General features: G+C 50.8%; 2 protein-coding genes across 2 annotated transcripts; one reads left to right on the top strand and one right to left on the bottom strand.

Moving 5' to 3' along the window:
* Window positions 1-3,595: 3,595 nt before the first annotated feature.
* LOC123122427 (serine/threonine protein phosphatase 2A 57 kDa regulatory subunit B' alpha isoform) lies at window positions 3,596-6,428 on the top strand. Its single transcript, XM_044542626.1, has 2 exons — window positions 3,596-5,042; window positions 5,855-6,428. The coding sequence occupies exons 1-2, from the start codon at window positions 3,966-3,968 to the stop codon at window positions 6,182-6,184; spliced, it is 1,407 nt and encodes a 468-aa protein (XP_044398561.1). The 5' UTR covers window positions 3,596-3,965; the 3' UTR covers window positions 6,185-6,428.
* A 157-nt stretch (window positions 6,429-6,585) lies between these two features.
* Window positions 6,586-10,975, bottom strand: LOC123122428 (tetratricopeptide repeat protein 1). The gene is made up of 5 exons (XM_044542627.1): window positions 10,683-10,975; window positions 9,528-9,707; window positions 7,712-7,838; window positions 7,474-7,587; window positions 6,586-7,038 (listed from the first exon to the last, which is right to left on the bottom strand). The coding sequence occupies exons 1-5, from the start codon at window positions 10,833-10,835 to the stop codon at window positions 6,923-6,925; spliced, it is 690 nt and encodes a 229-aa protein (XP_044398562.1). The 5' UTR covers window positions 10,836-10,975; the 3' UTR covers window positions 6,586-6,922.
* Window positions 10,976-17,282: the final 6,307 nt, after the last annotated feature.

Raw genomic sequence — 17,282 nt, 5'->3', positions numbered from 1 at the left:
GATGGAGGGGGTATATTACAACAAATGAATGAAACTCAAACAAGTTTTATATAAATTTAAACTAATCCTAACTAGTGGGACCATGACCTCATAGATAGTGGCGAATCTAGGACAAAAACAAAGGGTAGACTCAACTTCGGTATAAGGGTTGTAACCAGGAAGCAACAGGCTAGACACTAGAAAGTACAAGGGCTGTAACCGGGAAGCAACAGGCTAGACACTAGGTAGTTGGTTGAAATGGGCTGGGAACTAATAGTAAATTTTTGTTTTTCAGTTTTCATGGGCAGGCTTGAGCCTCCTGAAGCATGTCCAATAGAATCGCCACTGCTCATAGGGGTGGTCTCCGAGGCCACGCGCACCTTCGTTGGTGTCCGCGTCGCCATCCGAGCCGTCGTTTGCCGATCTAGAACTAATGGTGGCCGATATGAGCTGCATGGATGAGGTCTCTCCTCCTTCTCATAGGGCGTGTTTGGTTTTCACCACCGATTTTGCCTGCATTGCATGAGTTTCTCTGATGGGCCAGAGTGAGGTAAAACAACCCAAAAACCAGCATCTGCACATAGTTTGGTTGCCCGCATCTAGACTGGCTGCACGAGGCAACTAATATTGACCCACCGTTTGGTTGCCTACGTCGCACTAGGCGCACATATCGCACGCTGTTTGGTTTGAAACTGCATCAGGGTTGTCACTACTTCTTACTAGTAGTGACCTTACCACACATGATCTAAACATAGTTTCAGTCCTAGCTAGGAAACAAATGACAGTTCATCCTAGCTACTATCAAATGGCAGTACAAATTATTAAAAGTCATATGGCGGAATAGGGGAAACTTCATCGGTGCTAACTAGGTGGAAGTCCATCCTCTTCCTCTTCCTCTTCCTCTGTCGCTGCCGCTTCTTCTTCTACTCATATTCTTCTTCTTCTTCTTCTTCTCTTTTGCTGCTTCTTCTCTTCTGTCGCTTCTTCTCTTCTGTTGCTACTCTTGCTCTTCTGTCTGACCTCTGTTATCCCATTTGCATGTGCCCACTCCATCAGATTCATTGTCGAATGCCTTCACCCCATGGCTGGAGCTGACAACATTGTCAGGCGTCATATCTTCCTCCTGAGGCACTAGTTCATCACAACCCCATTGCATGATCCAGTTATGCAGAATGCAACAAGCAAGCACAAGCTTAAGCCGAGTGGGGAAAGTGTAGAATGACTTTTGAACTAGGATTTTAAACCTGTTCTTCAGAGCTCCAAATGCCCTCTCCATGGTAACTCTAATATTGGAGTGTCTGAGATTAAAACAACTATTGTGGAGTCCTACGATAGTTCCTACCGGCGAACTCGTTTAGATGGTACCTGGTTTTCCCGAAGGGTGGAAGAACACCTGGCAACATGCATAGCTAGCATCTCCTAGGTAGAACTTGCCACCGAGGATGTTGATGCCATCAAGATGACTCATGCCATCACTGAGAATGTTAGCATCATGTGCCGATCCTTCCCAGCCAGCGAGCACATATGTGAACTTCAGATCGAAGTCAACAGCAGCAAGCACATTCTGGCTAGTGTATTGCTTTCTACCCCCGTATGTTCTAGACTATGACCTCGGCACTCTTGCAATGACATGAGTACCATCTATTGCCCCATTGCAATCCTGAAATGACATTACAAAATTGTGTTATGGATATAGATAAACAATACAAACATATCAAGGCATGAACTATGTACTATCAGTGCTCACCTTGAAGTATGGATACCATCTTTGGGCTAGTGTGAATCTTGGTAGGAGGCGGTTGGTGACACGATCATCTCTCCTCTGAGTTCCCCAACAACATGCAACACTTGCCTAAAGTACCTGGAGATGGTCTCCATTGATCTCCTGAAGGTGCTGTGCATAACCCTGAACCTCTAGTTATGACCAACAATATGGAGGAGCATGGCTACTTGCTTTTCCACAGTGGTGTGGATGCTATTTTCTAGCAATCCCCTGCTAGTGAAGGTATGTACAAGCCTAGCAAATGGTGCTCTTTTCATTCGAAACATCCACAGAGTCTCTGTGTATTGCAGTTGTAGACGTAGTTCATATTCGCTATGCTCTCCTGATCCTGGATAAACATTGGACCATAACGGATGGCATGTCTCTCACCACGACGAACGCTCTTGTGCATCAATATGAGCCATGCCTGAATCACATCTATCAATGTTGCAGCCTGCACTACCGGCTTCATCCGTGTGTCCATAACCTAGTCGACATCGAGGGTGCATTGAGCAATGGTGAAATCGATCCTACACCTTGCCTAACGACCTAACAACCAACCTAACATAGGGGGAGGGGTGTTGCTTACCGGCTTCGAGACGACGACGAAGGGGTGGGGGCATGGCTGAGTCGAGGATGACCAGACGGTGGCCAAGAGGAAGGGGAGCACCGGCTCCTGCTGCCGGCAAGTGTTGTTGTCGCGTCCGCCGCCTCCGGTTGCGCAGATCTGAGTCGTTGCCGCCGCCGGTGCTAAGAACAGAGGAAGTGCTTGTCCTATAGCTAGTGGTGCCCGACTAAATTGGGGGGAGGGGGATGTGAGGCTAGATTTGGCGCCGTCCCGCCGTGCCCGATTTCCATCTCCTGCCATCCCCACTCAAATTCGCCTTGCTCCCTCGCGTGCGAGCTGCATTCCTTTTGCGCCGCACTCAGCCTGACTCGCTGGAAACTGGCGATTTGAGGGTTTCCAACGAGCCAAGCTCTAGGTTGCTTTAAGTTTCGTGTCGATGCGAGTCAGCCCACCCTATATGCAAGCAAACACGTTTTTCTTGGCCCAACTCGGCATGATTGAGGTGTATGCGGGCTACCAAACACGCCCATATGGGATCTGCACGTGCATCTATTGGATATCCCAAACAGTGAAGTGTGTTTTGGGATTTCAATTCGGGTACTCACCGAGGCCAGGATCCTCTTGCACGGCCTCCAGCGCATAGCGGTGATCCTCCTCCTCCTCCTCCTCCTTGGCACGAGGGCGACCTCCTCCTCGACTTGCTCCTCGTCCAACATCCGCTCTTCTAGAGTGGACACGTGTCATCGACAACTACAAAGTCTAGATTTAGGTAGAGAGCTGCTAACAGTAATTATTACAGGCTAAAAAGAAACACCAGGAGCCGAGCAGGTCGACGCACGGCCACCAAAAGCAGCACTGTTGCCTGCTCGTGTCAACTCGTCTGTGACCGTGAGCGGGGGTCCGCCATTTTTGCACCGCATGCGGTCGACCAGCACAGCACAGCACGGTCAACATTGGATTTGCCGTTGGCGTCGTGCTGCTGCATGCTCTGTCTCAGTCTCGCTCACCCCTCACCTCAGCTCGCCTGCGCTGCGAACCAAGAGGACCACGGCCACACCATCACATGCCCAGCAATAGCAGCACCAGCCGAGCAGGCAGCAGCGTCAATCCGGCTAAATCCACCGCCCGCGCGCTGTGGATTTGTGGGCGCATCACGGCCTCGCCAAGGCGCCAGCGCCAGTGCCGGCCGGACGTGGACGTGGACGTGTCAAGGACGCTAGGCGCCAAGGGTGGCGCATCGGTTCTCCCTCCCGCGTATAAAGCGACGACCCCGGTGCGTGCGTGCGTACCCGCGGGCCCTCTCCCTCGCGACCTCTCTACCTCTACAAAGGTGGCGACGTGACGAGCCAGGAAGAGCTTGGATTGGGGCTCAAGTAGACTGCAGCATCGCGGCCAGCGGCCAGCAGCTAGGCGCCAACGACCACCCTGGACGTCCTCCCCAACGCGCGGCGTTTCCCGAGCGCGCGACCGTCCGGGCGGCGAAACCACCGCCACCGCTTGGCGCCTTCTTCCTTCCTTGAGTTGAGTTGGGCCTCTTTAAGTCTCCCGCCTCGTTGCCGCCCGCGGTGCCTCTCCGCCCGTGACGCCCTTGATAGCGCGGTGCCGTCGCTCGCTGCGAAGGTGGGGTCCTCGTCGCTGCTCAGGGGGTGCTGGAAGATGGGCGCCGAGGTGGAGGTCGTGGCCAGGGTGGCGCCGCCGAGGGCGCCGGGCAAGAAGAGGACCTCCACCACGCTGCTGCACCTGCTTCAGCTCGACAACCCCGACGGCGTCTTCGTCTTCGCCGCGGCGGCCAACAAGCTGCCGCCGCCGGAGCCGGAGCCCGAGGCCGAGAGCCTCATCGACAAGATCGCCTCCTGCTGCCGGGTCTTCACGTTCGCGGACGACGACGCCGCCGAGCGGGACGCCAAGCTGGAGCGGCTCGAGGAGGTGCTCGCCGCGGTGCGCTCCAGCGGCAAGAACCAGCCGCCCGGGCTGGACCACCTCGTCATGGTCGCGCTGGTCAAGATGTTCGCCGCCAACCTGTTCCGCACGATGCCGCCGCCGGCAACGTGCCCGTCGGTGCTCGCCGAGGCGGCGGACGAGGAGGCCCCCTCGGCGTCCCTGCTCCCGTCGTGGCCGCACCTCCAGGCGGTCTACGACGTGCTCCTCGCCGTCATCGCCGCGGCCGACGCCAAGGCCCTCCGCAACCACATCGACCGCCCCTTCCTCACGGCGCTGCTGGCGCTGTTCGCCTCCGAGGATCCCCGCGAGCGCGACCGTCTCAAGACCGCGTACCACCAGCTCTACGCCAAGCTGACCCCGGAGCGCGCCTTCATGCGCCGCTCCATGGCCGCCGCCCTGCTGGCCTCCGTCCACGAGTGCGGCGGCGGCGTGGCGGAGCTGCTGGAGATCTGCGGCAGCATCATCAACGGCTTCGCGGTGCCGCTCAAGGAGGAGCACCGCGGGTTCCTGCTCCGGGTGCTGCTGCCGCTGCACCGCGCGCGCTGGCTGCACGCCTACCACCGCCAGCTCGTCTACTGCGTGCTGCAGTTCGTGCACAAGGAGCCGGGGCTGGCCGGCGCCGTCGTGGGGGGCATCCTCCGGCGGTGGCCCGTGACCAACTGCCAGAAGGAGGTGCTGCTCATCGACGAGCTGGAGGAGATCGTGGACGCCCTGGACCAGCGCCAGTTCGACGCCCTCGCCGCGCCCATCTGCTCCCGGATCGCCCGCTGCGCCACCAGCTGCAGCTCCCAGGTAAAATTTCGTTTCCGCCTAATCACTCTACTGTGCCGCCATTAATTCTGCAAGCACGTACCAGGTTCATTTGATCGAAATTGAAATCTTAATCACGTGGTAATTTAGAATTTCGAGTTAGAGTAAGGCTTCAGACTGACATTGGATTGCAGAATATACCGTTAGAACCACTACGTCACTTTGGTTTTAACTTTTGAGGAGGTCCATTCAGCATGCATCAGCATCTGCCCCCATACATACAGTTAGTTGGCTGCATGTGGGGAAGAAAGCTTGCAGGCGGTGAACAGTAGTTGATCGAAAGTTTCGGCGATTGGTAAAGAGGCTTTATAAAGTGATGTCACTTTGGCTAATCAATTTGTCGACTTCATGCACGTACTACTGCACGGTTCGTGCAATTCGGGTTCAAAAACCTCACTTTTCTGCCGCCCCCATCCACCCAAAACTCTCTTTCAGTCCCGATGCAAATGCAATCCGTCTGGGAATGCGGCTCCCGAAGAGAACATGGCTGTCACATGCCGATGCCAACTCCACTGTGCACCCACACTCACAGTGGAGGGAATGTGGCCTTGTGGTACCCTGCCTGCCACGTACACTCCAGCCGAATCATTCTGAAATGCATTAGTACCAACTAACTTTGCAAAGCGGCTTTGCAAAGGCGATGATTTGACCGGAGAAAACGTTCCTTGTCGTGTAATCCAGCCTTGGATAATTGCCCTATCCTTAGCACTAATCATCATATACTACTTGACTGCTGTGGTGATGAGTGGTGGGTTTAACGAGAGAAAACTTATTGTGTGTTGTTGCATTTCCAGGTGGCGGAGCGGGCGCTGTACGTGTGGAACAACGAGCGGTTCCTGGAGATGGCGTCGGCCGGCGGCGCCATGGAGCGCATCCTGCCGCCCTTCGTCGCCAGCGTGGAGGACAACCTGGAGCGCCACTGGAGCAAGTGCGTGCAGCAGGTCACCGCCAGCGTCAAGGCGCTGCTCCTGCAGGTGGCGCCGGACCTCTACGACCGCTGCGCCGCCGACCTCGCCGCCAGCCGCGCCGAGGCGGACGCCCGGGCCGCCGCGCGCGACGCACGGTGGCATAGGCTCGAGGCGGCCGCCGAGGCCAACGCCGACGCTGACCTGAGCAGTAGCTAACGAGCGTGGTGTTTGTTTGGGCTTTGTACATTGCGTGATGGCGATGCCGGCCGGCGGGCACCGCAACTGATGGCGCGGCGTCGTGGCTGGCAAAGTACCATGTTGGTTTCAGCCACGACGCGGCGCGGCGAATATTTGTGTGTTTTTTCCCAGGCGCATGCGCCTACTGATATCGGACCGAGATAACTGCATATTCGTTGATACTACAATGAAAAGTTTGTCACGTTTTCCCCTTCAGTTTGCACAAAATTGCATCAAAATATCCAAAAGGCATCAAGTTGAAACCCACCACTGGCAGTCACGTGCATAGAAACTACTCCGTAAATGACATGATTTACAATGTGACAGGCCAACCAATCCAACGTCCTGGTTCCTTGTTGGGCAAAAAAAAACACATGAGATGAACCAACAGGTAAGGATCTGCCATAAAAGCAATTCGACAACAGATAGTGCATCCGTACTACAAAAGAAAAATGAGGAGTCGTTTACAAAAACAACTTAGTGCCTAGGCAGCAAATGTACATGTGTATCATACGTGAAAGCACCCAAGGAGAATAAAGTCCAAGAACGGTCAGGCTCATCTTCAGATCCAGCGTTCTGACAGCAAGAGTGCAAGAGCATTACATAACTTATCGTCAACAGCCACCATGATTCAAAGGATATACTGGATGCTCCCCCTCAAGGCCTCAATGGACACCAAGCCAGGTTCGTCTGTATAGTTCATTATGCTATATGCTACTACTTCTGGAAAGAAACGGAGTACGAGCCAGTGTTTGGATCCTTGACAGCTTTGAAATTGTCCACGCTCATCCCAAACCGCCCCAGCACCGAGTTGCCCAGATCTTTCAGCTTTGCTGCATCCATAAATTTAGATAGGGAAAACATGAGCAAAGAATAAATCAATCAAATGTCACAAGGTCTGAGGGTGCAAGGCTGTGCATGAGCCTAAATGGGGCATTCCATATGACAGAACCATGGTGTCTGAATAATTCAGAATCCTTCCTCCTGCTGAATAATCCTTTTTTGTTCAACAAAAGTTGGGAGGGCATATGAGCTATGTAAAACATTGGTACATTCACGGCACATATTCTGATGACACTTTTAATAACTAAAGAAAATTGTGCCAGCAAGTAATAACACAATCGTGAATGCCGTGCAACCAAATATCATCACCGATAGGACCAATACGTTACTATACATATATAAGATGGCTAGAGCTGTGAACTACACTGGAAGCATAAACGCAGATAAAGCTGTTATAAAGTCTAAACATTAGCGGAAGATCTTACCAAGCATTTCCTCCTTCATCTTTTCCTTTTTCTCTGCTGCCAGTGGCTCAAGTCGGAACAATGATTTCTTAGCCTGTTGATTTGAAGGATCTAGCTCAATGATTTTTTTCATATCTGCGAAGAGGAACAATACTCAAAACTTAGCACTGCTGGAACATGAATAATGGCATAAAAAATTATGTGAATGCACTGATCTAAAATTTACAATATAAAGCACATAATGAGGATAAAATCTAACCAGCAATAGCATCATCATAGTTTTCAAGCTTTTCATGTGCTTCTCCCCTCCGAAGCAGAGCTTTCAAATATGAAGGATTCAGCTCAAGCGCTTTGGTGCACTCCTTAATTGTTTCATCATATTTCCCCTAGATCACATGAAGTCAGCACCAGAGTTTGCGTGTGATAAGATATGACCAAAATAAAAACCCTCACTTAACAGAAACGCTCATTCAAGTACATAAAGGGCATTTGAAATTAGACTACAAATCAAAGATTTCGTCGACCACATAACATATTAACATGGCCTAGTCTAGCAAGTTTAACAGCACAGTTCTTAGCAATGGGATATCAAGAACGGTGCCCAAGCACAGGTGAGCTCTTTATCCTGATGTTTGGTATGCATGGGGATTGACGCACCAGAATGTATACAGTGTTGTATGTGTACGGCATCTGCATGTCCACGGCTGTCCGCGAAGCAAAAATTGCACTAATCTTCATTACTTTAATAACCGTGTTAGTGTAACTTTTCAGTTCGCGGACATGCGGACGCCGTCCGCTTGCGTCTATCCTGACATGAAGAGCTCACACAAGACATGATTGGACACCTTTCTCTTTACCATTAATATACTTATGCTGCAGCAGCCATTCATTGTGCACCACCATTATTCATCCTATTAGCAACAGGTTAGGACAGATTGATTGCATTATCACCACAATAGAAGTTTCACTAAATCAATCTTGGCACCCAATTTTTTAACCAGTCAAAGTACAAGATATTGGCATGAACATGAAAAAATTAGATCGATTGTGCAGTAAAAACCTTTGCACGAAATGGCCTGCATGGGGAATAAAAGTTGATGAACAAAACAAATGCTCTAGACATCAGAATTAGTTGATGACCCATCCAGCACCACTGCTGCTGCTACAAATAAATTATCGATTCACAAAAAAATGCAGCACTATAAATTGCACGGATGCAGCAGGAAATCAATTGATTTGTGATTAACCGATATAAGATCTAAAGAAGAAGAAAAGGAGCGTTGTCAAGCAAACAAGGAACCACACGCATGAGAAGTCACCTCGGCCCTCCACCGAGAATCCACCTGCACAAACTCAGCCAGCGCACGTCGGCATGGCCGGAGTCGAGGGACAAGCCGGATCCACAACCTCTGCCCGCCGGAGACGAGGGGCTTGCGTGATCAGTCGCTCAGGCAGCCGGAGCCGAGGAGGGAGACTACGGATCAGGCACTCAGGCAGTCGCATCCATGTAAACAACACCCCTCCCCACGCGTTGCAGGCTTGCAGCGCCCGATCACCGCAGCCCACCGGTCTCCTCGCCGTCTCAAGTTGGATAAAATGAGTGTTGGCTCCAGCCCCATCCCATCGGTAGGAGAGAGATCAGAGAAATGAGAAGATGTGACGAGAGAGGGAAGCTAAAGGCATTTACTGTCGACGAACTGCCTGCCTCTGTATTCCCAATGCATATTGTTCAGTAAATCTTACACTAAATAATAAGGACGCACATCCCTACGTATCTGGATGGTCCACATAACAATAGCATATGTGCTCGGGAGCCAAATCGCTGCTCCCTGCTTTCTACCGGGATTACACAGAAAATAGATAAAAGCAATGACACTCCTACAGTACATCAGGAATGGATAAACCGTAGATAAAAAAAACAATTATATGATGGTACCATACCATCTTCATGCAATGATAATACTACGACCGAACTACTGCATGTTCACATCAATGTAAATGGGCAATAATGGCAAGCAAACGTGGATAGTATCCGATGTCCTCCGAGTTGTCAAGCGACCAGAAAAATGTCTTACCAATTTCAAGAAACATACAGCACGATTTGAATGGCATGCAGAGGATATATCTTCAGAAGATTCCAGTTCAGCAGCAATTTCCAGTGCAATTTCATATTGTGATAATGCATCCTCGTACTGTCCAGCTGCAAAATGCTTATTTCCTTCTGCTTTTGCATCGTTTGCTTGGCTTCTAGCTTTCTGCACCAAGTTGAAGGGAAAATTTTAATACAGGAAGGCAAAACTCTTCAACTTGATGCTCTAGGAAATGCCCAGCCCAACATAGCATAAAGAACAGCATAGTAAGACATGAAGTTCCGTCAACAGTTTCCAGAAGCCTATTTAGAGGCAGTTAGTAGCAGCCAAGGGCAGAGCTAGTTGAGGACATGGGTGTACATTTGTACACCAATGTACACCCATTATTTGGCAAAAAAACTTGTGTGCTAAGGTATAATTCACATACAAAACTAAGATTCTAGTGACCTATGTACACCCATTGTTAGGATGCTGGCTCCGCCACTGGTAACAACAGTCCAATAATTTATCAAAGCAAGAAATCTGGCTAGTCATTGCTTCATTTATTACAGACCAGAACACTTAAAAGGATCCCGTGAAAGAAAAAGTATGGAACTAAGCTTGGAAGGTAAAATTTCAGGAACAAGTTCTACAGCAGTCATATGATATAGTGTATTGTATTCAATTCACCCTTTCTTGCTTAAGTTTTTCTAGAGTGTATTGTCGGTTATTTGCCTGCTACATCCAAGGAATGAGAACACCAAATCATGAAACTAATCTATGGTGCTACCTGCATACTAGTACTCAACCACGATAGTTGGTTCAGGACAATATCATCTAGTAAGGCAACATATACACTTATTTCATAAGAAAATCTGAAGGGTCCAACAAAATAATAAAGAGACTAAATTCATTAGGTGACTGAGTGGAGCGCAAATCGATCATCACTTATCAAGAACTAACCACCAATCCTTGCACCCTCCTCAGGTATTAGTATTTGTATAAAAGCTAACTAACCCTAGGAACCAGCCCACCAATGGAACCCTCGCGGCACGGCACCACCATATGTCCTAATCAAAGCTTTCAAGGTCGGGATCTCAAATTCGCGCACAGAAATCAAGAAGGAGAACGGGTGGATGGATGGGGTGCTCGGGGCGATACCTCCCGCAGCTGCTCGTCGGTGAGCGCGTCCTCGAAGGCCTCCTCGTCCTGCTCCGCGCTCCTCGGGTCCGGGGCTTCCACGAACTCCGGCGGCGAGGAGGGGCGTTTCGTCTCCTCGCCCTCGTGCTCCGGCTCGAGCTCGATCACCACCATCTCTCGCCTCCGGTGGTCGCCGCCGTCCGCCCGCGCCGATCGAGGGTTCGGCCCCAGTCCAGCCGCAAGAGCAGTCAGCCCGCTAGGGAGAGAGAGAGAGGAGAAGATGATTTTACTGTGCTCGCGGCGATCCGGAACAGCCTAGACCCACGAGGAGTAGAGGGAAGAGGCCCTGGGCCCTGGGAGCGTGTAAGCTCACGTTGGGCCGTTCCATAACAACTTTGAATTTTCGATCTTGTGTATTTTCTGAGTCTGAGTACTTGAGAAAATCAACTCAAAAAAAGAGTACTTAAGACAAATACCCTAAAAAAAACTTAAGAAATGTCAATCATAACTTGTTCAAAATCAACTTAAGATATTCTTTCGCTTGAACACTAATCATATAGAAAATAGTCATTTATATAAAATAAGTATTCATGTTTCCTAGGAAAAATTGTTCTGACTACACATAGATTTTGTAAAAAAATTAATATAAATATAGAAACACTTATTTCTAGCATATGAACATTTTTTTTCAAAACCATAAACATATTTTCGAGATACATGAACCTTTTGAGATACACGATTTCTTCATAAAACAATAAGTGTTTATTTTCCGTCCTCCATGTATATTTTTCAATTGCATTTACGTTTCTAAGAATAATATTGTACATATTGTTGTAGATGCCAGAAGGAGAGGCCTGGCAGAGTGTTGAAGTACTCTCCACTTGTGCCAAAAGTAAGGTTTGCCTCTATACATTGCATTGGGCAAGGGTAAGGCTTGCCTTATATAATCCTTCACCAGACCCCACCTGGTATGGGGGCTTCTAGCACTCTGTCTGTCATTTATTGATGTAGATGTCGGACAGACCTTTAGACATACAAATTAACCCAGCTAATGGAGATGAGAGGAGGAAGAACGAACAAGAAAAGAAATAAGGTAGCAACTAGGCTTAGTAACTAAAATGTTAATTTATTTCTCGTGTTTGTGTGTGCAATGGACACAATGTTTAATGTTGTTCATAATACCCACCTGACCGCCACATTGATACATAAGTTACCCAATGGAAACAAACTCCCATAGTTCATATTCACTTTCAAAAATTTCTAGTGCTTGTTGTGGAAATTTCATACTACACCTTCTTGATGTGTGTTGAATGGACAAGCAAATCTGAGATGGTGATAGATGCTAAGATCCAAGAATTCAAACCCGGATTGGACACGCTGAACATATTGCCATGCCTAGTCATTCTATGTAATCTGTGTTAATTTTGCAATGTCACTTCACTAGAGTGTTCCACCTTTTTCTTGAGATTGCTCCTTTGTACTATTGGAGAACGTTGCATGGGAAACAAAAAATTTCCTACGCTCACCAAGATCAATCTAGGAGATGCACATCTATGAGAGGAGAGATTGGATCTACATACCCTTGTAGATCGCTAAGCGGAAGCATTAAGAAATGTGGTTGATGTAGTCGAACGTCTTCGCGATCCAGTCATGATCCGTCCACGAACTCATGATCAAGTGCCGAACGGAAGACACCTCCGTGTTCAACACACATACGGCTTGATGACGCCTTCACCTCCTCGATCCAGCGAGCGATGGTGAATTAGTAGCTCGAGTTCTCTGGCAGCACGACGGTGTGGTGGCGGTGGTAGTGGAGAAATCTCAGCAGGGCTTCGCCAAGCCTGGCTGAGAAGAAGAGGATCTACGAGGGAGAGGAAGGGCAGCACCATGGCAATGATGGGTGCGTCCGCCTCCCTCTCCACCTCTGTATATAGGGGGAAGGGAGGAGGGGTGGGGCGCCCTAGGGTTTCCCCCAACCCTAGGGTGGCTTGGCCCCCAAGCCATGTGGGGCACCGGCCCTAGGTGGCCTCCTCCACCCCTTGGCCGAGTGGGCTGAGGTGAGGGTGGCGCCCGACCCCTTGTGGGCTGGTGTGCCCCCTTCCCTTGGCCCATGAGGCCCGCCAACACTTGTCGGGCCCCCCGAAACCCTTTTCGGTCTCCCGGCGATAACCCGGTACCTCCCGGAACACTTCCGGAATCCGATCCCCTTTGTCCTATATCAATCTTCACCTCCGGACCATTCCGAAGTTCCTCGTCATGTCCGGGATCTCATCCGGGACTCCGAACAACCTTCGGTCACCAACACAATAACTCAACTATACTTAGATCGTCACCAAACGTTAAGTGTGTAGACCCTGCGGGTTCGAGAACTATGCAGACATTACCGAGACACCTCTACGGTCAATAACCAATAGCGGGACCTGGATGTCCATATTGGTTCCTACATATTCTATGAAGATCTTTATCGGTCGAACCTTGATGCCAAGGATTCAGCTAATCCCGTATGCAGTTCCCTTTATCCATCGGTATGTTACTTGCCTGAGATTCAATCGACGGTATCTCCATACCTAGTTCAATCTCGTTACCGGAAAGTCTCTTCACTTGTTCCATAATACAAGATCCTGTGACTAACTCCTTAGTCACATTGCTTGCAAGCTCATTGTGATGCTGTATTACCGAGTGGGCCCCGAGATACCTCTCCGTCATACGGAGGGACAAATCCCAGTTGTGACGCCCGGGTAATCAAGCTACAGTAACCCTTTGGTAATGATGCCATGTCACTTCGATTACTCTTGTTAATCTCGCGTTAATTCAAAACTGATCCAACTTCAAATTGAATTAAAGGCAAACAACAAAAGTTTTCAAAAACTAAAACTAAAATGTCCGGGTTGTGTCAAATAAATCGTAAGTAGTAATGGTGGAGAAACCACATGTTTATAAAATATTTAAATGCTCTAAATTAACTAAAACAACAACTAGAACAATTAATTAAATACCTTTAAGATATAAGGTTACAAACTATTTTTAATTAAATGCCTAACTAGTATTGGCAGTGGTATAACTAGTAATACTACATTAGGTGCTGTTTTTATAATGAACAAAACTAAAATGTGTAGTAAATAAAATAGCAAAACTAATTAACAGGAAAAGTAAAAAAAAGGGGAAAACAAAGGGGCAAACCCCCCGGCCCAACTGGGCCACGGCCCAACAGGCCACCAGGCCGCCCGGCCGCCCCACCTGGCCCAACCGGCCACCCACTCCCCCCTCACTCCCTTATCCATCCATAACCCCGAAACCCTAAGCCACAACCGCACACCCCCACTCCTCCCCCACGTCTCTCTCCCCCTCCCCGATCCAGATCGGGATCGGGGGAAGGAACCCCCCACGGCGCCCGACCCCGCGGTCGCCGCCGCGCCAGCCTCCGACGTCGCCGCCTCGTCTCACCACCACCTCGCGGACGCCACCTTCCCGCCGGACCGCCTCGTCACCTCCCCGACCCTGAAGGCCGCCGCTCGCCGCCCGAACACCGACGCCGCCTGGCCCTCGCCGCACGACGACGTCGCCGGAGCAACCTCGCCGGTCTGCCTCCTCCACGCCGTCGTCCCCGCCTTCCACCCCGAGCCCCGCTGCCCCAGACCTCGTGCCCCCCCCCCGTGAGGACCCCCCTCCTTCTCCTCTTCCCCACGCCCCGCCAGTGCGTGCCCGCACGCGCCCGCCGTGGCTGCGTCCGGCCGCCCTCGCTCCGCCCCGCCTCTGCAGTCCCGTCGCCTGCCGCGCGACCCCCCTGTCCAGCGCGCACACGCCGCGGTCGCCGCGCCCCGCGCGCGCTCGGCCGCGCTCACCGCCGCGCCGCACCCGCCCCTCCATCCCGTGCTCGCCTGCGACCACCGTCGCCTCTGCCACTTTGCCCCGCGGCCACTTCCTCCGCCCCGCACGGCGCTCGCCCCGCCTCCGGCCGCCGTGGCCCTCGTGCCCCGCTGCGGCAAACCCCCGCCATGGCCACGGCCCCGCCCTGCCCCGGGCAGGCTACGGGCGCCCGTCGCCCACGCACACGCGGCCGCGCCCGCGCCTGCTTGTGGCCCCTGGGCCACTGCCAGGTGGGGCCGCGCGCCCCTGCGCCACTGCCCCTGGGCCCGAACCCCCTATGGGCCACAGACAGGTGGGCCCCCGCGCCAAGAACGTAATAAAAAAATGATTTAAAAATAAAATAAATAAATAATAAAGATAATTAATTAACTTAATTAATCCTGTTAATATTAACTAATTAAGATTAATTAACTTAATAATTAATTAACCTAATTAACTACTGTTAATTAGCTAACAGCCCCTGACAGGTGGGACCCACCTGTCAGGTTGACCAGGTCAACGGTCAACGTTGACTGCTGACGTCATGCTGATGCATTAATTAAATTTCGAATTAAATTAATTTATTAAATTCTAAAAATGACTTAAATCTTTAAAATTTAATATAAAATAAACCGTAGCTCGGATGGAAAAACTTTGTACATGAAAGTTGCTCAGAACGACGAGACGAATCCGAATACGTAGTCCGTTTGTCAGCCACACGTTCCTAGCATAGCGAACATGGAACTTTCCCCCTCCGGTCCGTTTGTCCGAAAACGCGAAACATCGGGAATACTTTCCCGGATGTCCCCCCCCCTTCGCCGGTACCACCTACTGCCGCGTTAGGGCACACCTAGCACCGCTCATTGTCATGTCACGCATCGTCATGCTTATGTTTGCATTGTATTTACTGTTTCTTCCCCCCTCTTCTCTCCGGTAGACTACGAGACCGACGCTGCTGCTGCCCAGTTCAACTACGGAGTTGACGACCCCTCCTACTTGCCAGAGCAACCAGGCAAGCCCCCCCCCTTGATCACCAGATATCGCCTATTCCTTCTCTATGCTGCGTGCACTAGAGTAGTGTAGCATGTTACTGCTTTCGGTTAATCCTATACTGATGCATAGCCTGTCATTGTTGCTACAGTTGTTTCCCTTACATGCCATCCTACTGCTTAGTATAGGATGCTAGTTTTCCATCAGTGGCCCTACATTCTTGTCCGTCTGCTGTGCTATACTATCGGGCCGTGATCACCTGGGCTGTGATCACGGGTATATACTTATATCCTATATACATGACACATGTGGTGACTAAAGTCGGGTCGGCTCGTTGAGTACCCGCAAGTGCTACTGATGAGGGGGCTGAAAGGACAGGTGGCTCCATCCCGGTAGAGGTGGGCCTGGGTTTCCGACGGCCCCCGACTGTTACTTTGTGGCGGAGCGACAGGGCAGGTTGAGACTACCTAGGAGAGAGGTGGGCCTGGCCCTGGTCGGCGTTCGCGGATACTTAACACGCTTAACGAGTTCTTGGTATTTGATCTGAGTCTGGCCATTTGGTCTATACGCACTAACCAACTATGCGGGAACAGTTATGGGCACTCGACGTCGTGGTATCAGCCGAAGCTCTTTTTGACGTCAGCGACTGAGTGGCGCGCGCCGCATTGGACCGTAAGCTCGCGCTTGTATTAAGGGGGCTAGGTCTGCTTCCGGCCGCGTACGCAACGTGCAGGTGTACAATGGGCGATGGGCCCAGACCCCTGCGCGCATAGGGTTTAGACCAGCGTGCTGACCTCTCTGTTGAGCCTAGGTGGGGCTGCGACGTGTTGATCTTCCGAGGCCGGGCATGACCCAGGAAAGTGTGTCCGGCCAAAGGGGATCGAGCGTGTTGGGTTATGTGGTGCACCCCTGCAGGGAAGTTTATCTATTCGAATAGCCGTGTCCCTCGGTAAAAGGACGACCCGGAGTTGTACCTTGACCTTATGACAACTAGAACTGGATACTTAATAAAACACACCCTTCCAAGTGCCAGATACAACCCGGTGATCGCTCTCTAACAGGGCGACGAGGAGGGGATCGCCGGGTAGGATTATGCTATGCGATGCTACTTGGAGGACTTCAATCTACTCTCTTCTACATGCTACAAGATGGAGATGGCCAGAAGCGTAGTCTTCGACAGGATTAGCTATCCCCCTCTTATTCTGGCATTCTGCAGTTCAGTCCACCGATATGACCCTTTACACATATACCCATGCATATGTAGTGTAGCTCCTTGCTTGCGAGTACTTTGGATGAGTACTCACGGTTGCTTTTCTCCCTCTTTTCCCCTATCCTTTCTACCTAGTTGTCGCAACCAGATGCTGGAGCCCTGGAGCCAGACGCCACCGTCGACGACGACTCCTACTACACCGGAGGAGCCTACTACTACGTGCAGCCCGCTGACGACGACCAGGAGTAGTTAGGAGGATCCCAGGCAGGAGGCCTGCGCCTCGTTCGATCGGTATCCCAGTTTGTGCTAGCCTTCTTAAGGCAAACTTGTTTAACTTATGTCTGTACTCCGATATTATTGCTTCCGCTGACTCGTCTATGATCGAGCACTTGTATTCGAGCCCTCGAGGCCCCTGGCTTGTATTATGATGCTTGTATGACTTATTTATGTTGTAGAGTTGTGTTGTGATATCTTCTCGTGAGTCCCTGATCTTGATCGTACACATTTGCGTGCATGATTAGTGTACGGTCAAATCAGGGGCGTCACAAGTTGGTATCAGGGCCAACTGCCTGTAG

Source organism: Triticum aestivum, chromosome 5D (genome assembly GCF_018294505.1).
Source record: "Triticum aestivum cultivar Chinese Spring chromosome 5D, IWGSC CS RefSeq v2.1, whole genome shotgun sequence".
In the NCBI taxonomy this organism is placed as follows: Eukaryota; Viridiplantae; Streptophyta; class Magnoliopsida; order Poales; family Poaceae; genus Triticum; species Triticum aestivum.
This window is presented reverse-complemented; position numbering and strand designations above follow the sequence as displayed.